This window comes from Podarcis gaigeae, assembly GCF_964106915.1.
Source record: "Podarcis gaigeae genome assembly, chromosome: 8".
NCBI lineage: Eukaryota > Metazoa > Chordata > Lepidosauria > Squamata > Lacertidae > Podarcis > Podarcis gaigeae.
In genome coordinates, this window is record NC_139684.1 from 71,435,876 (window position 1) to 71,459,520 (window position 23,645).

The 23,645-nt window shown below is 48.8% G+C and overlaps 1 protein-coding gene across 3 annotated transcripts in view; it reads right to left on the reverse strand.

Moving 5' to 3' along the window:
- The window catches only part of KIRREL2 (kirre like nephrin family adhesion molecule 2), a 59,976-nt gene extending 39,559 nt beyond the window's left edge, over positions 1-20,417 (reverse strand). Inside the window, exon 1 of one of the 3 annotated variants that reach the window (XM_083751051.1) lies at positions 19,805-20,417. In XM_083751051.1, coding sequence (XP_083607177.1) covers positions 19,805-19,874 — 70 coding nt within the window. In that variant the 5' untranslated portion in view covers positions 19,875-20,417. The remainder of the gene's footprint in view (positions 1-19,804) is intronic. The other 2 variants (XM_083751050.1, XM_083751049.1) reach the window with 2 other exon arrangements.
- Positions 20,418-23,645: the final 3,228 nt, after the last annotated feature.

Here is a 23,645-nt window from a genome sequence, read left to right on the forward strand (position 1 = left end):
GGTATGACTGTACAGTATTGTGTTTTGTTTCCTGGTGGTTTTAAAGCATGCCATTTATTGGTTGCTGTAAGTCTCTTTTGGTTGCACTGCGGTGGGGGGGAATGGCTAAAAAAAATTAATAAGTTAAAATAAATCAAATAAGGCACATGAACCACTCCCCGGGGAGGGGGGGGGGGAGGCTGATGTGTCGTGAAGTTGTGATAGGTCTTTCCTACCTCCCCCTAGTTATTAGCGGAGTATGGAGCAGGCATAGGCAAACTCGGCCCTCCAGATGTTTTGGGACTACAACTCCCATCATCCCTAGCTAACAGGACCAGTGTTCAGGGATGATGGGAATTGTAGTCTCAAAACATCTGGAGGGCCGAGTTTGCCTATGCCTGGTATGGAGGATGCTTTTACAGCAAAGGAAACCCATTGGCTCTTGTCCAAGCTCCTCAGAACCAACTTTGATGAAGGGAGTGAGCGTAGGCACCTTCGTCTGTGCTACCAACATGCACAGATCATGGTGACAAGGACACACCTCTCTCATTTTACCAGCCCTTCACGCTGACAGGCCTGGCATTGAGCTTTGCACACCCCTGCAGTATGTTGCCATAGCTGCCTGGCACCAGCTCAACCGCCAGAAATTAGGTCATTCCCAGAAGCCAACAGATGTTAATTTTGTGCATTTGTCTCTGTAAAGCTGGCCACTCCTTTGGTCTCCTCCCCCTCTGCCCTGAATTACAGGGCATGTGGAAATCCACCAGGCACATCTGCTTACCCCCTCTATTGCCACAAACGCACACAAAGTTTGGGGACGGCGCCATGTTAATATAAGCCACCACTATCTGCTCTGTGAGTCTTCCCAGGCCCTGGTGCCCTCACACTCTGTCCCCAGTAGCTTCAGGCTAAACCAAAATCAAATCTAGGAACCCCTTGGGCAGATTGTAGGGGAATCAGAGAGTTGGAAGGGACCATGAGGATAATCTAGTCCGGTGATGGCCAAACCTGGCCCTCCAGCTCTTTTGGGACTACAATTCCCATCATCCCTTGACCACTGGTCCTGTTAGCTAGGGATGATGAGAGTTGTAGTCCAAAAATTGCTGGAGGGCCAAGTTTGGCCAACACTGATCTAGTCCAACCCCATGAAATGCAGGAACCTTGTGTCCAACATGGGGCAAAACATGGAAGGTCCATAGCTCGGTGGTAGACCATCTGTTTTGTATGCAGAAGGTCCTAGCTTCAGTCCCTGGGATCTCCAGGTAGGGTTGGAAATATCTCCAGTCTGAAACCCTGGAATGCCACTGCCAGTCAGTGTAGACCAGGCATGTCCAAAGTCTGGCCCAGGGGCCATTTGCGGCCCAGGGCCTGGTTTAAACCGGCCCCACAGGCAATTTGGAAAAATCTATCTGTTGCGGCCCCCGAGCACATGCCTGCTGGTCTGCTTGCTCTCCCCTGGAGCCAACGCTCCACCAAGGAAGGTTAGAGGTGGGCAGGGCGGGCTGAGGTTGGTCCGTCTCCGGCGGTGGTACTGTGTGTTTGGTCGCTTAGGTGGTGCTGCTCAGGATCTCAGTGTGCAGGCATGATGCAGACGAAGCAAGCGAGAGGGGAATTCTGCAGCAGCCCATCGTTTGGCTCTCTGTTCTGCCTGTGAACCTAGTTTCTGCTATGAACCTAGTTTCCGCTATTCCATTTTGTAAGGATTGTGAGACCCTGCATTGACTTCAATCCTAAAAAAAAGTCAATAACTTTGGGGGAACAATCAAATAATGTCAGGCAAAATGGTCGGCCCTCATGCATGTTTGGGGCCCCCTGGTGTAGACAGTACTGAGCTAGATGGACCAAAGGCCTGACTCAGGATAAGGCAGTTTCCTATGTTCCTAGAGGTGGAGAACATGTGGCTCTCTAGATGTTGTTTCATGACAACTTATATCATCCCTGATCATTGATCATACTAGCTGGCACTGATGGAGGAGAAATCCAGCAACCTCTGGAGGTACATAGGCTGCCTATTCTTGCCTTAGGACATATGCTCCAACTTGTTTGCAGCCTTCCCTGGCCTGTTGCCTTCCAGATGTCATTGGACTACAGCTCCCTTCATCCCCAACCATAGCCTGATGGAGGCCCTCAGCCTAGAGAAAGTGATGTACTGTAAGAAGTAAGAAGGCAGGCAGGTGGGGTCTAGGCTGAGGGCAGATGATCTTTGGTGGAGCAAGGCCTCACCTGTCCTAATGGACCAGCCTCCACTGCTATTGCAGATGGATAGCTCAGTTGGTTAGAGTCAGGTGCTGATAACGCCAAGGTTGCAGGTTCAATCCCGGTATGGGAAAGCTGCATATTCCCACATTGCAAGGGGCTGCACTAGATCAGTGTTTCCCAAACTTGTGTCTCCAGTTGTTTTGGGACAACAGCTCCTATCATCCCTAGCAAGACCAGTGGTCAGGGATGATGGGAACTGTAGTCCAAAAACAGCTGGAGACCCAAGTTTGGGAAACACTGGACAATGCTCAGGGTCCCTTCCAACTCTACAATTCTACGGTTCTCTTCTCCACCTGCTACATCCCTTGACTGTGCAATCAACTGCCCTGTACTTCTGAAGCAAGTGTGTTAGTAAGCCAACAGGGCATCTCCTTTTAAAATATATCTGTATGGATAGCCCTCGGATTGTAGAGCTGGAAGAAAGCACACTCTGGACTCTGTCATCATCCCAGGGACTAAGGGATCCTGGGTTAGTTGCACAACCCCTGCCCAAGCAAGACGAAACCAGCCTGGCCACAGCTGGATGTGCATGTCTGTTTATAACTCACGACTTTGTCCTGGCATTGTCAAAACGGATGTCCCTGTTCCCTCCGCTCTCCTGCCCTGGCTGTCTTTTTTTAGTCCGTAAGCCTGAAGGCAGGGAGATGGCTCTCGTCTGGAACTTTGTTTTATTGATACGAACTCCTTTGGGAAATAATATTCATCTAAGTAGGGCTCACAGCAAACACCACCCGTTATGTGTTTGTGTCAGGGATGGGGAACCCGTGGCCCTCCAGAGGATGGTAGAATAAAACTCCTATCCTCTTCAGTGGTCATGGCCCATGCAGAATGCAGTGGATGGGAGTTGGAGCCCAGAAACATTTGGAGAGAAACAGGTTCTCCATCCCTGATGTCCCATATTAATAATAACCGTGGGGTTAAGATTGCGTAAGGACTTGTCTCATGTCAAGGAAGCATGGGTCTGAGTGGTTTCTCAGCTTGACTCACAGCCCTCCAACATTTCTCTGGTGGAAATAGGGATGTCTTAAGGAAAAGCAGGACATTCCAGGATCAATCAGAAACTGGGACGGCTTCTGTAAATCTGGGACTGTCCCTGGAAAATAAGGACACCTGGAGGGTCTGTTAAGTTTTACCTTTGCCTCTCCACTTTCCCCACGAAAACCTGCTCTTTAGAGCTAAATTAGAGCAAACATCAACCAGGAGAAAACCCTTTTGACATTTGCAGTAAAAATTGGGTTTTCCCACAGGGAAGTGTCAGGGCAAGTGAGTGCAGAGGAGCCCTGTGACTTATGACACATTTGTTGAGGTTGGCCCCAAGAATGGTGTAAAGAGCTCCAGAATACTGTTTGGATGTCCTCTGCAGCAGACCACTTTCTTCCCTATGAATTAGCGCTACATACTGGATACTTCCGTTCCTTTACATGAGCTGTGTCAAAACCATTCTTCCAACTACTTGGAGGTTTTCTGCTCCTGTGAAAGAGGCTTCTGCTGCTGCTTCCTCATTCACAGCCAAGAAAGTTTTGAACACCCTTTATCGCTTTGGTTGGTGTGGTGTACTTTTCTTTCCATTAAACATTTGCCTTGTGCTCCGCAGCTTCCTAAACTACAGCTGCTTCCCAATATGGAAAAACCTCATAGGAGGAGGGTGGATGGGAGAATCTGCCATTTTCAACTCCTCTCGGTTTCTCATTTTCCCAGTCTCAGGTTCAATTGTTGTCATTTCCACATCCGTTTCTGATTTTTATTTAAAAGCCCCCCAGAAAATTCACCATCATTTTAATGCCAAATTTATCCATATCCCCCCACCACGTTTTTAGGCATTTACCACTAATATATGCATTTTTATGCATATTTGGTCTCACGTGTATGCATTTTTGTACTCATTGCTTGGCTGAAGAACTGCGTTGCAAATTTTGGAGAGGCGTGGATTTCAAAGCGTAGCTGCGTTTCAGGTCATCTATTGTTTCAGAAAGTACAAATCGGGGAGGTTTGCACTGAATCAAATTTCACCCCATTGTGTTCTCATATCTTCCTCTGGGCTTGAATTCAAGAATGGAAGCTGGCAACCATTGTGCCTGAAACAGGTGCATCTGCTGATCTTGTCTTTAAGGGAAGTCTTCCCTTTTATCTTTTCTTTTGTTGTTTTTTTTAAAAAGAGACCTTTCCAGAATGATTTCTTTTACATTCAATTTAAAAAACAACCACTACCAGCAGTAGTCAGGTGTACAATAGATTGCTATCCCAGCTTCCTGCCCTTACAGCGAAGCCCCGCAGAGGATGCTGTAGTTTTTCCCCCAGGAGACACGCACACCCTGAAAAGGAGCAGGATGCAGCCTACCAGAGATATCATTTGTAGAATAAAAGGACGGACAGCCACCCAATGCCTTGGTGGACTCATAAGTGATGAAAGCACAACCAGAACAATGCACTCTGCCACGAGTTTTCCACCAAAGCTTCTCCTTTCTGTGCATAACTTTAAAATGCAATTTCATTTCTCACTAATTGATGGTGGCTGGTTGGGTTGGGGAACCGTGAAACTGCTGCCCAGGCACCCCCCACCAGTCCTGCCCAGCAGACATTCCCCCCCAAAAAAACCCCAAAAGGAATGAGAGAGAGGCAGACAATTCATTTGGTGCAGCTCCTGCCAATTCTTTCACCTTCTCCCCTTTCTGCTACAACAAGTGTTCAAGATGTGACAAAGTGCAAGTCGGCTGTGCCGTCTCCTTTTTGGAAATGCCTAAGTGGCTGTGAGGCCCGATAAGGGACTCCTGAGTAGATTAACACAGAGCCACATGCCAAATTTAAGGGCTTTTCTGTCTGGTTAATGTTCTGGAGAAAGGTGAGCCTGAGCTGGCAGGGTGGAGAGAGGGAAAGAGAGGGCAGCAGCCTCACCCTTCTTCAACATTGCTAGGGCTTTCCCCAATGCTGTTTGAAGTCGGTTGGCCATCAGCCCTGCTTTGCAGAGGGACAACCCTCTATTTCAGGAGTGGGGGACCTTTGGCCCTCCAGAGGTTGCCAAACTACAACTCCCATCAGTCCTTGCAAATGTAACCAATGGCCTGGGATGATGGGAGTTGTAGTTTGGCAATGTTTGGTGGCCTAAAGGTTTCCCATGCCTATCTGAAGGGCTGTCTGGCTGAAGTCCGGTTGAAAGATGAATAATGTCAAGAATAATAATAATAGAATTGTAGAGCTGGAAGGGACCCTGAGGATCATCTAGTCCAACCCCTTGCAATGCAGGAATATGCAGCTGTCCCATACGGGGATCAAACTTGCAACCTTGGCATTATCAGCACCATGCTCTAACCAACTGAGCTGTGAGAAAGCAGAGACATTGAATCACCAGGACAGCAAAATGTGTAGGACAGCAGACTGCACAGGTCACTTCTTCCTCCCCACTTGGATGAGATGTGCCATATTTCTATTTAAATCAGGGGTTGTGAACCTTAGGCCTGGGGGGCCAAACATGGCCCCAGGAGTCTTCCTGGACCACCACCCCACTCTCCACAGGCCACACCCTTTCGCTAGCCCTGCTTTGCACCTCCCTTGAATTTTTTTTTGCCTGCCTGGAATGTTTCCTCGAATTCTGCTAATGCCTCTTGCTTGCCTGGGTAGACGAAGAGAGAGGGGAACATGAGTATGTGCAGAAACTAGCCTACCATACAAGGAGAACATTTGCATCCATTGCTCCGCCCACTTTTGCTGCCCACAACTTACTAAGTGGCTGGTCCCCAGAAGGCTGCCTATGACTCAGACTGAAAAACGTTCCCCACCCCTGATTTAAATTATAGTAGTTATTTCTAAATTTGCCTCCATCCATATGAATTAGCAGATCGATGCAGTTAACATTAACAAACAAATGCACATGGCATGCAAAAACAGTCTTTCTGGCAATGCATTGAGTCTTTATCAGCAGTGTGAGAGCAGCCACCCTCATTTGACACACGAGTTGGAAAGTGGGAAGAGAGCTGCATTCAAGGCAAAAGCTAGCATGGATCAGGAACACTGCCAAGCCTCCTGTCATGTCTTTTCACAATCCCTCCACTGCTCCTTTGCTGTCCCAGAGACTTCTGAACACGTGAAGTTAAGGTTGCTCAGTATCCAGTTCAGGAAGCCCATTCTCGGGGCCTGAGACCAGCGAGCATCAATATCAAGACCATGAACCAGTCTCATATTGCAAACTATTTGAATCTTGGGCCTGGGTGTTTTGCGGCAATATTATTTCAAAATACTAGCTGTTGCTTTTGAACAGTGATATGAAAGAGAGAATATACTCCTCTTTCCCAGTGCTTCCCCCAGATCCTCATTTTTCCATGGTGGAAAATTTGCCCAAAACGTGAGAGAGAACCTGGAAAGCCTCGTTGTTTGTCATATTCCTGCATCTTTACATCGTCACCTTTGCCCTTTTCCTGCTGGACCACTTCCCCAGGCCCTGCCTAGATTTTGGCTGCAAGTCTTCTGTAACTTGGGCAAGCAGACACCAGGCTTGTGTGGTCTACTTCATTTGTCACCGGAATCCAGAGATTCACCAGCTGGAACCAGGTGGAAAACAGCAGCTGGCAGTGGGTGGTGGTGAGACATGTACCTTCAGGTTTATGGAACAGAATTCCCCTGGAGAACATTCTCAGGAATTTGTTTCGGGTACCAGAATAGAGGTCAGTCATGTTTTTTCCTGGTTTCCCCCACAATCCAAGCTTTCTTCATCTCAGCTGCCTTGTTGGGGGGGGGGGAACGACCCTTATTTTTGTTATTACAGTGGGAAGTCAATTATCTTGCTCATCTGCTGCAAATTACTCAAGAGATCTATGAGTTAGATCTTTTATGTTGGCAGCCCCATGGTGTCCTACATAGCCTCACCCTATGATAGCACTATGGTCTGCCCCACAAGTCTCAGGCATTGGGATGATACAGACATTTCATTTTACCTTGTATATGAAGGATTTTTTCTTTTTTTCCTTTTTTTTTTTGCCAAGAGGCAGTGGCATGTAACAGATTGCAGGATGTACATCCATCTATATTTGCATATAGATGTCACTAACCACCTGGGGAATTATCTGGCACATTCTGATGCGCTCCCTCCACGGATCATGCGCAACCAGCACTGCACTTTAAATGCAGCTCTCGTGATTCATGTACCCGGTCTTTAAAGGATATACACTTCAAAAATATGGCAGACAACAGTGTCTTAATGAGTTACGCAGCTTCACGAATCATGACAGCACCACCAATGCCATTTGATAACGTGGGCCTGCTAGGTGTGTTGGGGAGGCAGACTGAATGCCTACAAGTAGGACCTGCAACAAAATGTTGCAGTACGGAGCGATCCTGTTCCAGCCAGCCAGCCACATTCCCCCTCCAGGATATTCCATCCCATTCCCCCTCTGACCCTGGCAGAATTCTGTGGCCGCTGCACACATGCAGTCTACAACTGGTCTGTTTTGGGGTTCGCCTCCCCTTTGTGTTTTCCCCCAGCCATCAATTTTTTAATGATTTGGGGGGCATTCCTACAAATTTTGGGGTCCCCACAAGCCTGCCCATACCTCCCTCTTGCATGACACTGTTTTGGCAATGCTAGCACTGCTACTCCCACCTGAACATTAGAAGCAGAACAAATGACAAATCCAGAAACAGAATAGAGAATCATAGAATTCACCTAGTCCAACCCCATGCAATGCAGGAATCTCAGCTAAAGCATCCATGACAGATGGTCATCCAACCTCTGTTTAGAAACCTCTAAAGGAGGAGAGTCCACCACCTTCTAATGGAGTCTGTTTCACTGTCGAAGAGCTCTGGTATTTAGTCTGAATCTACTTTCTTGTAACTTAAATCCATTGGTCTGAGTCCTCCCCTCCAGAGCAGAGAAAACAAGCTTGTTTCCTCTTCCATGTGACAGCCCTTGAGATATTTGAAAATGGGTATCCTCTCAGTCTCTTCTTTTCCAGGCCAAACTAACCCACCTCCTTCAACTGTTCCTCATAAGGCTTGGTTTCCAGACCCTTGATCATCTTGGTTGCGCTCCTCTGCACAAGCTCCAGCTTGGCAACCTCCTCCCTAAATTGTGGCACCCAATGCTCCACTTGTCTGTTTGTTTTTATTCTGTTGAGAAGGGTTCTAACTGAGGTCCAGCTCCGAGGGCCTTCTGGCAGTTCCCTCACTGTAAGAAGTGAGGTTACAGGGAACCAGGCAGAGGGCCTTTTCAGTAGTGGCACCTGGCCTGTGGAACGCCCTCCCATCAGATGTAAAGGTAATAAACAACTACCTGACTTGTAGAAGACATCTGAAGGCAGCCCTGTTTAGGGAGTTTTTAATGTCTGATGTTTTATTCTTTTTTTATTCTCTTGGCAGCTGCCCAGAGTGGTTGGGGAACCCCAGCCAGATGGGCGGGGTATAAATAATAAATTTATTTATTTATTTATTTATTTATTTATTTATTTATTTATTTTTTATTATTATTATTATTATTATTATTATTATTATTATGATGACTGAAAAAGGGGAGCCTCGTTGTCATAATGCAGGGGGGCAGCAAATGTGGTGACCCTCCAGATACTGCTGAAAGGTGGTGTTAAGTTGTGGGTGATCAGACGACACAGCGATTTTTCAGACAGCTCTTGTTTATTCACAGGCCAGAACAGAACTGAACTGAAGGGTTCAGCCAACCTGCTTATTTAGAGCTCAACTACAAGGCAACAGTAACAACTTTCTGTAACTATCCAATCACTGAACGTCACTTTCAATTCCTTATTTGCATATGTGGACCTGAGTGAAAACTATCTACAGTATCCCCCTGCTGGCCCAGGGTGAGAACCTCAGTACATAACAGGTGGAGAGTAGGCAAAGGTTGGGTGGGAAATGATATAATACTGTTGCAGAACTCCATCTCCCATCAGCCTGGCCAATGCTGAAGGATAATGGGAGTTGTAAGCCACTAGCATCTGGAGGCCACTGCATAGGCTATATCTGCAGTAGAGGGTGAGGACTAAGGGAAGGGGCTGGGCTAAATGCGTCCCAGATAAGCTGGCCTTTGATGAAGGATTTGAAGGGTAGGCGGAAGAGAGAAACAGCATCACAAAGGTGTTTGGGGAAGCAATTCCAGGCAGAAGGGGAAGCAAGGAAGACCAGGGGCGGGAATCCTGTGACCCACCAGATGTTGCCAGACTCCACTTCTCATCAGCCTCAGGCAGCATGGCCAATGGTCGTCCAACCACAACTGGAAGATCACAGATGGGCACTTCTGAAAGTTTATATTGTTTCTCCAGGGTTACCGTAACAGAAAAGCAGGCTTCCCAAACCTGCTGCCTTCCAGATGTTGTTGAAGCCCAGCTCCCATCAGTCCCGGCCATCATTTTTTTGTACGCGTTTTTGCACTTGAGATAGTGTTCGTGAAGCGATACAGTTACAGCTGGAGACTTTGTGCGGTATGGACAATATCTCAGGTTTGTCAGCTGAAATATTACCTAGCCTATTCCCCAACAGAGCCCCTGTGCTCTCCTACCTTTGGACCAACTGTGATTAAATCAGGAAGACTCTTAACTGAAAAGGGTTTGCGAAGTTTGTTAAAAAAAAGACAGGATGTAAAGGAACTAGCCCCATGGATTCATATCCTGCTTTGTTCTGAATTTGGTAACCACAGGTTTCCAGTTCAGGACAAACCAGAAAAGGCACTGGTTAGGTTCCTTGTGCTGCAATAGGGGGAAAGAAGGAGCTGAATGCACAGGAATTAATAGATTAGTGGCTTATTATGCCACGATAACATCCTGTAAAGATTGTCCTAATTTATGCATGCATTGAAGCTACACTTACCTTTAATGAAAAACAAAAAACCCCACCTATGGAGTGGGAAGCTGCATGGGCGTAGCCAGGGGGGCAGCTGCCCCCCCAAATCAAGCAAATTAATAAAAATTCTTAATTGAACACTTGTACCACAGATAACTTGGTTCTGCCCACCTCTAACAATATCTGCCCCCCAAAATAAATCTTGGCTACGCCCATAGTGAAGGAAATCAGCCCTGAGTGCTCACTGGAAGGACAGATCCTGAAGCTGAGGCTCTAATACTTTGACCAACTCATGAGAAGACAAGACTCCCTGGAAAAGGCCCTGATGTTGGGAAAGATGGAGGGCACAAGGAGAAGGGGACGACAGAGGACGAGATGGTTGGATAGTGTTCTCAAAGCTATCAGCATGAGTTTGACCGAACTGCGGGAGGCAGTGGAAGACAGAAGTGCCTGGCGTGCTCTGGTCCATGGGGTCACGAAGAGTCGGACACGACTAAACGACTAAACAACAACAACGCCCATAGGGAGATGGGTTTCTGGGGTTCCCCACCCAGTTCAGTCTTCTGGTTTTCAAGGGCTTCAGCAAACACCAGCTGCACATTTCCCAACTTCATACCACAACCATGAGGTCTAGAAATTTTATATAGTACTAAAGCTGCATGTGGACCAAGTGCTACAGAACATAGGGAATCAAAATGCTGATTTTTGCAAAGGCAGCCAAATCCCAGGTTGTTCAGGACTCATACCCATTATGACACACCAAAAAAGAGAGAGGATTGTACCACTCCAAGCAGAGGGTGTAAACACAAAAGGACAAAAGCTGATTCTACTCTTGTCCAAGCTGTCTGAAGGTCCTTGAGGTGTGTAACATGTAACAAACCACAGCTGAACAATGTATTGGGCGTTGGGGCAGCCAGACATGGTGGCCTCCAGTTGTGGACTGCAACTCCCATGAGGCATAGCCAGTCTGGCCAATAACCTAGGAGAACGAGTGTTGTAGTCCACAACATCTGGATGGCACCAGCCTGTCTACCACCATGGAAGCCAGCTTATGGGCCTGATCATTGTATTCCACTTCTCAGCAGGTCCTTGCAGATATGACTACAGCCTCCTTCAACCTTAACCCATTGCTCATGCTGGACAGGGCTGATGGGAAATTGAATTCAACAACAGATGAACTGGCTTGTTACAGAATTGGTTCATCAAGCTCAGCACTGTCTACCCTGTTGGTGGCTCTCCAGGATTTCAGACCAGCGTTTCTCCCAGTTCTACCTGGAGATGCTGGGATTGAACCTGGACCATCTGCATACATGGTGCATGCTCTACCAGTGAACCACAATCCTGCCCCACCATGGCAAGAGGAGAAAACAATGTATTGAGAACAGCATCCTCATTTTACAGCAGATACACCCATTATTCTACAGCTCCATGTGTTCTGGGGCTGGGCTCTGGCAGTAAAAAAGCACAAAAACCCCCAGGTTCTAGGGCGAAACCAATACATCAAGTTAAGTCCTGGCTCTGGAAGGAGCAATAACTGCAGGAGAAGAGTCACACGGCTCTTTGAATCCTCTCTTCCCCATGAAATATGTTCAGCAGTGACAAAATCTTTGGGAGCCTGCCAATCTATCTAGTGGCCATCAAGCATGTAATAACTGCAGTTTTTGAAGGCTTCTGTGTCTTTTCTCCCCGAGAAAATTCAATTTTCCCTATTTCCTCCAACAATTTTCACTGGTAATAATCAATGGCTATCTTAAAGCATCTCTCCAGACGTGTTAAAAAAAGGGAGGAAAAATCAATCCAAAATGTTTACTGCCGCAGGAAATTAAGGGAGCAGACAATTACTTCGTGACAGAAGATGAGACGCGAGAAAATAAGAGCTTTATTTTGTTTAATAGCAACTGCCACTTCATACAGTGTAAGCAGCCTCACATCCACAAAGCATGCCAGTATTTACAGGAGATGGAGAGATAGGCACTTTTATGCCCCATTCATTATGGAACTGAGCTGTTCATTTGTTTTCATGCGTCCTTTTTTCAAATCTATAGACTCTTCTCCTCCTCCCCGTCACCCCCCGCCCCGGTTTGTGCCAATGCAACAGGCTGGTGGACACAAACCAAAATCTGTAAACAGAATAATCCATAGAAAACACCAAGGTTTGGGGAAAGGCACAGTGGGGATCCTCAGCCAAGCACTGGCTGTGTTTGGACACACTGTCCAGCTAATTAGCTTGGCTCACACCAGGGTTTCCCAAACTTGGGTCTCCAGCTGGGGATCCAAGTTTGGGAAACCCTGGTTTACACAATGCGCATGATCTCTGGTAGCCTTTCTCAACCTGTGGGTACCCAGATGTTGTTGAACTACAACTCCCATCACCCCTAGCTAGCAAGGCCAGAGCTCAGGGATGATGTGAGCTGTAGTCCAACAACATCTGGGGACACACAGGTTGAGAACTGCTGATCTATGGGTTGGTGCAAGGCTCAAGGCTCCTACTTTTATCCCTTACTTCATAAAGTAAAGGTTTCAAAAGGGGAAACCTTTGCATTTTGCCCAGATGAACCATGACCAGTAAAGCCAGCAAACCTTGGTTCAAGGCTGGCTAGCAAAACAAACCACAGTCCCGGGTTTTGGATGGAATGTGATGCTAGCTCAGGGCCGGAAAACCTATTGTTGTACTCCAACTTCCATCATCCCTGACCTTTGGCCTAGGGCTGATGGGATATGGAGTCTAAGAGCATTTGGAGGGCCAGGTGTCACAAACACCCAGCCCTGTGCTAACCCTCACATACCTGTAGCTTTTTTTACCTGCTTGAACCAACAGAGAAGCAAAATGGGAGAACTCAAGCTGTGACAGCCAGCACAAAGCCCCTGCAAAGCATAGTTTTTCAATACTCAAGTTTCTTGGTGTGCCGGGGGCAAGATGAGAACTTCTAGTGATTCCCCCTAAGCGGCATGGTCACCAACAGCCAGGGACAAATTGCCTGGTGCCGTGCCAAACTTAACTTATTAACACTTTTCTATATGTGGTGGTCAGTACATGCATGAAATACTTAATTTTGCAACATGAACCCAGGACAGATGCAAAGTGATCGAAGCAAATAGCATTCCACAGCAAAGAACACACCAGCATAGAAGTCTCTCTCTCTCTCTTTTCGTGTTAAGCACATGGGCTCTAGATGCAACCCATCATTCAGCGCATTTGTTTAGTTCTTATGGCCCAAACAACTATTAACAGGATGGTGTCCATTTTCCAATTCCCGTGCAAGTGTGGAAACAGGTAACAAGTGATGGATTCAGCCTCATGGGGAAAATCACTTCTTTTTTTTAAAGTATAAAAGCACGCTTAACCCCATAGGGTTAAGAAGACCGGCTTGAATGTTTGCAGACAGGGCCTGGTGAAATGGCGAAGGCTTGAAGGACTTGGTGTTTTTCAGTGGATCATAGGACTAGATTTAACTATGCATTTTTGCCCCTTTGACCTGCAGAAGGTTAATGTATGCAAATATATATACAGAGGTACCTCGGGTTAAGTACTTAATTCGTTCCGGAGGTCCGTTCTTAACCCGAAACTGTTCTTAACCTGAAGCACCACTTTAGCTAATGGGGCCTCCTGCTGCCACCGCCACGCAATTTCTGTTCTCATCCTGAAGCAAAGTTCTTAACCCGAGGTAATATTTCTGGGTTAGCGGAGTCTGTACCAGTGGTTCTCAACCTGTGGGTCCCCAGATGTTGTTGGACTACAACTCCCATCGTCACTGAGCTCTGGCCTTGCTAGCTAGGGGTGATGGGAGTTGTAGTTCAACAACATCTGGGGACCCAAAGGTTGAGAAAGGCTGCGTGTAACCTGAACCCGAGGTACCACTGTATATGCATGCATTGTGCATACCGGATATGGCCAACCTGAAGCCCTTTCATTCCTGTTGGCTCAAGCCAGCATGCCCAATGGTTCGGAAGCTGGCGTCTGACGGCCACGTGGCCCCCACTCCACCCCTCCTGCCCGCTCTCTGCAGCTCTCTGGCTAAGCAGGTTTCCCAGCACTTCAACGATTTGTCATTTCACCCAGAGAGGGGGAAAGAAGCCGCACCATGTTAAGTTTCCTCCGAGATACTCTAAAGATCACCTTGAATTACGGCAAGGCTTATTTTTAGTTGATCAATGCATCAGTTATAATTGTTTTGTCAGCCTTACCAAGGCAGCCTTCTCTTCTTCCTCCTCCTCCTCCTCCTCCTCCTCCTCCTCTCCCACCCCACCCCCACCACTGCTGGGGGCTGCCGACCAGCCATTCCTCCCACCCACCCCACCTCCCAGCTCTGTGTCAGTGATAGGCGGAGGGGGTAGTCATTTGCATAACTTAATACAGGCAAGGCTCAGCATTAGTATTCAGATAAATGCACTCGTTGCAACTTTGCCAACTTGAGATCACTGCAAATTTGAGTGGATTTCCACAGAGACAACAGAAGGCACATCCCCCAGGCCAGCTTTTGCTCCTGCCAAATTTCAGTCACACAGCTTCTCAATGAGATGGCTGCATTTAAAAAAATAAAAAATAAAAATAATTTTTTTTTGAAGGTTTAAGAGGGAAAATTATCCCCTTTTCTAGAATTCTGGGAGCCAGCTGGAAATGCATTTATTTATTTATTTGTGCTGCTGGAACACCAAACAGAACCCTGAAGCACAGAGGAAGGAGGGGAGGGGGGGGCGGGAAGAGAGAAAAGCAGCCTTAGATGGGCAGAAGCTGTGAATGTTTGACAATAGCAGGTTCATTACGACTATTTCAGATCAGATGCTTTTTTTTTTTTTAAGCAAGGACAGAACAGGGACGCACAATACCATTTTTTTTTTTGCCAGCTCGGAACACCTTTGGCTTGGTGGAGAATTGTGTGCTCTTTGAAAGCTTTGTTTAAACTAAAGAAAAAGAGGGAAAGTGTGTGTGTGTCGGGGGGGGGGGGGAGAGTCTGCCTTATTCTATGTTACTAAAATAGAACGGTGCTTTTCAAAATATATTCCAAAGAACTCTGGGGTTCCATAGCAGCTTGCCAGGGGTTCCTTGATGGAGAGAAAAGCAGCTCCTGCAAAAGGCACAGTCTCCGTAACTACAGACCTTCCCCTACAATGAAGGGGAGCATGGAGGTCACAACTGCAAAGCCATAGCCAGGTCCTTATGGGAACCAAGAGCAGAGGCGTACCTAGGCTCCCTTGTGCCCTTGGCAAGGGCGTCCCCTGCCCGTCCCTTGAACCCTTGGCAAGGAGAGTGTGCAAACAGGTGGGTGGGCTCTTAGCCACTCCCAAGCAGAGTGGAGAGCTGCAATTTTTGTGCCCCCCTTGAACCTGATCTCACCAACCCATTGTTACCCCCCTGATGAAAAAGTACACCATAAAATAGAGAAGGGGATACTCAAATGTCATCCTCAAGGCCTCTGTCCACATACGGGACTATTCCTCAGGCCATGCCCCTTTGCCCTTCACAGCCACACCCACCCGCTGAAGGCCACACCCCTGACTTGCTCTGTGTCTTCCTTTGAGTGCCCAACTCTGCCAAGTGACCCCTGAAAGGTTGCCTCTGAGGAAAGCGGTCCCTGGGCTGAAAACAAGATTTCCTCCAAACATTTCTTAGAATCCTTTGTCAAAGGTAGTACTTATTGTTGGTCCAGATATGTGGTAGGTCCTTGATGAAGGCAGGAAGTATTGGACAAACCAACAAACATTGACAAAGACCAATAGCCTTCAAATGGTGTGATGTGGGTTAGCTCATGTGCTGTTCTCCAGAGGTCATTGTACTCCGACGCCCATCAACCCCAGCCAGCATGGCTGATGGTCAGGGATGATGGGAGTTGTAGTCCAACATGGCCATCCCTGGTGTACTGGGTTGTGTCAGTGATGGAGCCTTTGTTTTATCCGGGGCTTGGGGGGAAGTGACTGAGGGACTTTTGCCTTTACAGAAGGTGAAAGAGGTTAAGGGGGAGGGGAGAAAAAAATGCGGCAAAGGAGGACATCAGACCTAGAAAGGGGTTCCGTATTGGAGATCCATGTTAAAGAGAGGTCCCAGCTCTGAAAAAAAAGTCGGAGATTATAAGGACGTTGCAATGTCAGAGAATGAGGGGGGGGGGGGGACGAAAAACAGCTCCTTGGAAATTAAGTGCATCACTGCACACGCCGTCACAGACAACAACCTACTTTGCAGGTTGCTTCCTCAGTCTCCTGCAAACACCGAACCTGTTGTGGGAAATGAAGATAGGAACAGGAGGGGTGTGGGGTTTTTTGTTTTTAAAGATAACTGAACCAAATTCTGTTGGTAAAGAGCTGAGAAGGAAGCTGTGGCCTTCCAGCTGTTGCTGAACTCCAACTCCCATTGGCTCCAGTCAGCATAACCAATGATCATCTGCTCAACATCTGGATGCCTACAGGGTCCCCAAGATGGCAGCCACGGAGTCCTCCTGAGGCAGCCCAGATAATGAGAGCCTTGGCTTGGATGTTGAAGGCCCCAGTTACAATAGGCTGCTGTTCTCTAGCACCACCGGTGAGACCATCTTTTGCATGGAGTCAATATCCCCCAGCTGCTTATATGCATTGGCCCACGGCCAGTATGGCCAATGGTCAGCGGGTGTTGGGAGTTGTAGTACGGCATCAGGGGATGCCCACAGGTTCCTGTCATAAATCACAGTGCTAGGACGGCGGTGGCTGTTAACTTTCCACCCCATGCATTAGTGCCACAGGGAAATTCTTTTTCTAGGGAGAAGTGTTCAGCTGCCCTAACGCGACCGTTTGAAATCCTGTTTCTGTCCTTAAACTCCCCCGCCCTGCATCTTAGTCTCCCATGTTTCGGCTGCTGCCTCTGGCTGCTGGCTCAAGACACATCATCATTAGACACTGCCCCCCTCCGTCCCCAGCTCCCTCCCCACCCTTGTGCAGAGGTTGATTCAACGCCAGCGAAGAGCAGGCGCCATGGGGGGAAAAGAGCGCCACAACCACTCAGGAATCATTAGCGTTACTGCAAAGGGAACTTGTAGCCAGGGGGCAGAGGCTAAGCCAGGCGTGCAAGTGTGAACTCACTTATCCCCTCGACACCTCCGCAACCCACGCATCCCCGACACCCCCAAACCCTGCCCTGGGGGCGCCGCTCTGCACTCCCATCGCTGCCACTGAAGGCATCTGACAGCAGATGAGCCAAGAGAACCCGGCCAACTCCGGAGGGTTGCCAGGCCCAAAGGAAGACACATTCAACTCCTGGCATCGGTGGTAGAGTCCTGTTTTTGCTTTGTACTCATGAGGCCCTGGGTTCAGTCCTCAGCATCTCCAGCTAGGACTGGGAGAGGCCGCTGTCCGAAACCCTGGAGAGGCGCTGCGCCAGGGTTGGTATGGACCATACTGAGCTTATAGGCAGACCATTGGTGCAATTCTGCATAAGGCAGCTTCTGGTCCTCTTCAAATGAAACGGCTCCTGTGCCTTTAAGAGCTGTCAGGGAGAAGTTCAGCAGGTGCACCTTCCCCCATGACTGCACTGCGACTGGAGGAGAGCTCCTCCTGGCCGAACAGCAGAGCCATTTAACAGGATTTCATTTCTACATTGGAGGAGGCACAACCACAGCTGCTCACTGGCCCAGGTGGCTCCTCCCAGTGACCCACTGCCAGGATGACCCTGGGGTGCCCTGCTTGGAAGCAGGCTTCCCATGTTGCAGCAGGCCAAGGGGAGGTGTGTGTGTGTGTGTATGATGCCCTTAAGGGAGGCACAGCAGAACACAGGCAGATGCCTGACCCACAATCCACCAGGCCTGTCCGCTGCACCGCACAAACCCCACTGAGATGGAACCATGTTATCTCTTAACATGCAGATCCTGCTTCTTTCCATGGGGGGGGGGGTTGCACAGGCAAACTTTCCCAGCGCATGGCGCTACATGCCAATGGGGACAGAGTGTGGAGAGAAGAGTGCTCTTTGGATTCCACCCCCCTGGCCTCAGGCCCCAACATGCCATAGGCTGCCTAAATACCATACATTTAAAGCACATTTCCAACACCCAAAGAACACACTGGCAGCTGTAGTTTACTCATCCAGAGGACTCTTCACAGGACTCTTAAAACTACAATTCCCAAAATTCTTTTTTTGGGGGGGATTGCTTTAAATGTATATGAGTCTCCAGCTAGGCCTGCTCCTGTGCATGTAGGGGGTGCAGCCTATTGAGGGGCTGACCCCAAATAAAGGCAAAGAAATCTCATAACCAGAGACTGAAGCTGATTGGCAGGTTAACTAGCCAACCACCTTCCAACATTCCCTACATGACTCAATCACAGAACTCTTTCCCTAGACACCAATGCCAGTTGTGGGAGGTGAGAGGCACAACTCTGAGCATCTGCAGAGCGCCCCCCCCCCCCAAGTTTCCACTTACTCATCCACAACAACCAGAATTTGGTATTTCTGGAATTTATCCTAAATTCCGCTTACCTGGGCGCAAGCGTCCAATGAACTCAATAGGACTTACTTCTGTACAAAGAAGGGTTAGCATTGAACTTGCCAGGCCTCCTGAAACACCCCTCCCAAATCCTGAACCTCTGGTAGAAATTACAAGACAGGAAGGGGAGGGGGAGAAATTAAATCATATTAAAAGTAAAGGTGCTGCGGGATGGGGGTGGGATGGGGAGAAGCACACCAGTGCCAGGCGAGGCTTACCCAGATTCAGAAGGGGAGGGGGGAGTTCAGAGGTTCCGCGCTCCTCTTCCTCCCCCCCCCGCCCGCCCTCTTCAAGACTGATCGCGTATGCTTGCTAAATAATAAAGCCGCACCTGAATGACAACGAGGTGTGGGTGCTGGGGTTGCAGCACTGTGGGGGAGGGAAGGGGGAGTGGGTGGGAGGGGGGCGCTGGTCGGCGTGCGAACCGAGCTCGCTTGAGATTTAGCCGTTCAAGGTTAACCACGAGAGGGAGTCTGCGGGTGGAAGGGAACTCAAAGATCAACCCTAACCCCAAGCACGCCCCCGCGGAGAAGAGCACTTCAGGGAACCAGGCAGGGCGATGCTAGACCTCCCATTCCCACAGGGAAAAATTAGAATAATTATTCACACACACACACCCCACGCGCAAAAAAAAATAAAAATCCCTCCCTGAGATGAAACTGCAACGCGTGGTTTTAACGAGGCTGTGTGTGTGTGTGGGGGGGGGGTTAATACCCCTCCCCATAGAAAGGGGGAAGGACCCACTCACTTCGTTGCTGGCTGCACCAGAGGTTATTTGCTTAAGTTCACCCCCGCAGATAACAGGGAGCGGCAAAGGCGGTGGTACAAAGGCGACTTCTCCTCAAGGTCATACATACATGCGTACTCAAGAATCGTTGGCACAGTCCGGATGAGCCCCCCACCCCCACCCCAGGAAAGAAAAAACACCCGCCCCAGCAGTTCCGAGTCCCATTCCTCAAGGAAGGTCCCAGCCGGCCGCCTCCCGTTCCTCTGCTCAAACCATTAAGCCCCATGATCTCCCCCAGAGTCAGGAATAGAACCCAGGTGTCCTGAGGCACTGCTCCTTGTCCCCCCTCCCCCTTGTAGCCAGAAACAGAGCAACCTCCCCGCACTCTCAGCCCGGTCCCAATCCTAATAATATATAGCCTGGTACCATTCGTGAAAGAGTTGGACCCGTTCAATTTTTTTTTTAAAAAGTCTTCAGTTTAGCGTCAGTAGGTGGGGTGGCTTTTTTTTGGGGGGGGGGGTCTCCTTAAGGCTGGCAAACTGAGAGATTCCCCCCCCTCACACACCCCTCCCGTCTCCATCAGAAGGAAGTTTGACAAATATAAAGCAGTTGCAGTTCATACCTGGGTCTGCAAAGTAACTCAGGGATACGGTCCAGGTCAGCAGGAGTGCCGTCCTCATGGTGGGTGGCATCGAGGGTGGGTGCTGGTGGGAATGGGCGCTTCAGCGGGGATGGGTCTCACTGCAGGAGCCTCCCGTTCACACGACCGTCCTTCTCCCGTGTCCGCCTTCGAATTCCCCAGCGAGGCTGACCCGGGTCTCGGGGATTCCAACAGTTGCGGGTTCTTTCCTGCTTTTAAGAGAGGGGGCGTCTACCGTGACCTTGGTGTCTGGGACTGGGATGGTTTAAAGCAAAAGTGGAGGATGTTGGGGGAGGAGGGGGGATTTTTGAAGTTGCAAGGGAAATCCCGAAGCTCATCTCCTTAAAATAAAAAAGGAAAGGAAAGCGGGGAGGGACCGGACCACTTTCTCCCTTCTTCCTTCCTGCCTTCCTCGCGCTCTCCTGCAGGACTCGCCAGCTCCCCAGCTACTTCCACACTGTAGCCGTCCACCTCCAGGGAGCTCCTGCTCATTCAGCAAGGGTAGAGCATGGCCACGCCCACCGCGGCTCCCGATTGGCTGCCTGGGAAGCTGCACTCATTAAGAAAAAAAAAATATATATCACACGCTCGCATTCAGAAACCACTCGCTGGCTAGCGGTGGCTGGCTTGCTGGTTCGCTCGCGGGCGGGCGGGCATGGGTGAACCAGCTCGCGCATCGCCCCCCCTCTCCCCGCCTCCCCACCCACCCCCGTGGGTGAAAAGGTCCGAGCTTAGTGGGTGCGGTGGGGAGTGTGAGGGGGAGGAGGCAGCTGCTGCCTGCGGAAGGGTGTGCAGCACGCTAGCAAACGCACCTCGTCCAACGCATCGTGTATACTGAGTGTTAAATTAAAGGCTGTGTGTGTGTGTTGCTAATTGTCCTTTTTTAATATTTAAAAGGATCTTGAGAATGCCAGCATCCGATAGTCCCAGGAAGGATGCAGAGGTGCCTTCCAATATTCCAAACTCCTTCCACATAGAACCTCGTTAAATTGCATTTTTCTCTGGGGTGGTGGTGGGGAAAGTATTTGTTTTCCTGGTTTCTCTCCCCTACCCTACCCTGGAAAAAGGTATTTTTTTATTTTGTTGAAATCCAATCTCTCCTCTGATATTTTGCCTGTTCTGGGCTCCTATGTTGAAAAGTGTGGAAGTTGCATTATTTATTTGTGGTGGGTGTGCTGGTGGGATGATCTGCTGACCCGCTTTGCAGGGAAAGAGAAAGGCGAGAAATAGCGGGGGCTGAACAGCAAGGCCCTGGGGTGGGAAAGCACATTGCGCAACAATCTGATGCAACAACTACATGCATCAAGGCAGCTTTCTGACCGGGCCTTGCTTGTCCCCAAGAGACTCTGCCTGCCCCCTTTTGCACATAACCTAGCTCCCTCCTTAAACTGCCCCAGGCAGGCCTAAGCAAAACCATAGTTTAAATCGTAGGCTGGAGGGGCTTGTCTAATTCAAATTTCTGCTTGTCTAATTCATAGGCAGGGATTAATAGGAGCCAAATTTTAGCTCTATTTTTTTTTAACCTGCAGACCCTTGGAACATGAGTGCATTGAGCATGTGCAGAGTGCATTCCTCCCAGAGTGCATTCCTCTTGACTCAGAGTGCATTCCTCTTGACTCCCTAGTATCGGGCTATGTACACATTACTATCAAAAAATGCTATTGTTCTTTTCTTCAATTTGCATTGACGGGGGTTTTTTTGGGGGGGAGAATGCATATAAATGCAGTATTGCCTAAGAAATGGCAGGAGAGATATGGGTTGTAGCTAACTCTGCTTGCCAAACCAGCAGTGGTAGTGCACTGTATGCAGAGCAAAGGAGGGAATGTGTACACAAGTCCTCAGGGCAAAAGGTCACATGACACCCAGTCTACTCTCCCATCCTGCTTTTGGAAATGAATAATGTTAGGTTGGCATTCATTCAGTACTTTTAGGCTGCACTCCTATATGCATTTACCTGGGAGTAAATCCCATTGATAGGGATGCGGGTGGCGGTGTGGTCTAAACCACTGAGCCTAGGGCTTGCCGATCAGAAGGTCGGCGGTTCGAATCCCCATGACGGGGTGAGCTCCTGTTGCTCGGTCCGTGCTCCTGCCAACTTAGCAGTTTGAAAGCATGTCAATGTGCAAGTAGATAAATAGGTACCGCTCTTGCGGGAAGGTAAACGGCATTTCTGTGCGCAGCTCTGGTTCACCAGAAGTGGCTTAGTCATGCTGGCCGCCACATGACCTGGAAGCTGTATGCCGGCTCCCTCGGCCTATAGAGTGAGGTGAGCGCACAACCCCAGAGTCGTCTGCAACTGGACATAACTGTCAGGGGTACCTTTACCTTTACCTTAAATCCCATTGAAGTAGACAAGTATATGATTGCACTACCAGGCTGAAATCCTGAACGCAGTGGATAGGATTGTGCTTTGAGACAGCTCAGAGAACTTTGTATACCTGATCTCAACCATCTGCAAAGTGGGTCGTCATTATCCCCATACTGAAGATGGGAGAGGGGTGAGGCAGAGCGGCTTGGGCTTTTTCATTGATCCCAGATGTTCGGAGTTGCGGTTATTCTTTGGTGAGGAAAATGCACACCGCCATGACTTCATGCAACCTGGACTGGGCCTGGACCAATGGCAATCCTGCAAAATACTTTCTGTAATGAAAGAGATTACAGAAAGGCTACAGTGGGAAATCCAAGGTTCAACCTCTGCACCTCCAGATAAAGTTGGGAAGGAGCTCTGCCTCAAACCCTGCCAAGTCAGTGTGAACAGTTCTGAGCTTGGCTGCATCAGTGGCTGGCTTTCTTGGTTTTTAGTTGATGGGCAGCATGTGATTATGGGTGGGGGATGACCTGGGAGAGAAGGAGCGGGGTGGGGGTGGGGGGGTGGAGTCAGAGGCATTTTTTTGCATCATGTTTACCATGATTACTATCTCTTCCTTTCCTGTGCCCGTAGTTTGACTACAAACCCTACACTGATTAGAAAATATATTCAGTCTCAAAAATAGCTTTCTTCTGCTTTTGATCCTGCATTGCTACCATTAATATATGTGCACATGCGGGGCAGTTTCAAAGGTAGCTCCCCGTGCGCTTGGAATTCTGCACAATATGAGAAAAGACAAGCTGATTTATGCTAATGGTTTGAGGTAGAAAAAAAAGGTGTCAACTGGCATGGCTTTGTGACTGTTCTGTCACCTGCTGTGAGTGAAAAGCATGTAGAGTTAGGATGGGCTGCATTTCTGCATTTGCAAGACAGGTTACCCCACACTGCCAAAATGAGCAACTCTGTTCTTTTTGATGCGGTGATCGCATGGCATGATGTGAACTGGCACTGCAGCGTCCCTGCATTCCTTGCGAGCACAGCCATGTTTCTTGGTGTGGAGCAGCAGGGGTTGTTGACCTATGAGATGTTGGAGGTTTGATCAGCACATCTGATAGGTTTGCTCTCTGTTCTGACCTATAAGTGAGATCATTTGGACAGACCTGCTAAACGCATCTTCCACGTCCTGTAAGGGGCTGGCTCTGTGGTTCAGTGGGAAAGTGGGGGGAAACGTTCACAGGTAAGGTCTGTGACTGACCAGGAAGAAGTGAGAGACAGGTAGGCTGCATAATACAGTCCTACGTGGGGCTACCTTTGAAGGTGACCCGGAAACTACAACTAATCCAGAATGCGGCAGCTAGACTGGTGACTGGGAGCGGGTGCCGAGACCATATAACACCAGTCCTGAAAGACCTACATTGGCTCCCACTATGTTCCCAAGTTCAATTCAAAGTGTTGGTGCTGACCTTTAAAGCCCTAAATGGCCTTGGTCCAGTATACCTGAAGGAGTGTCTCCAC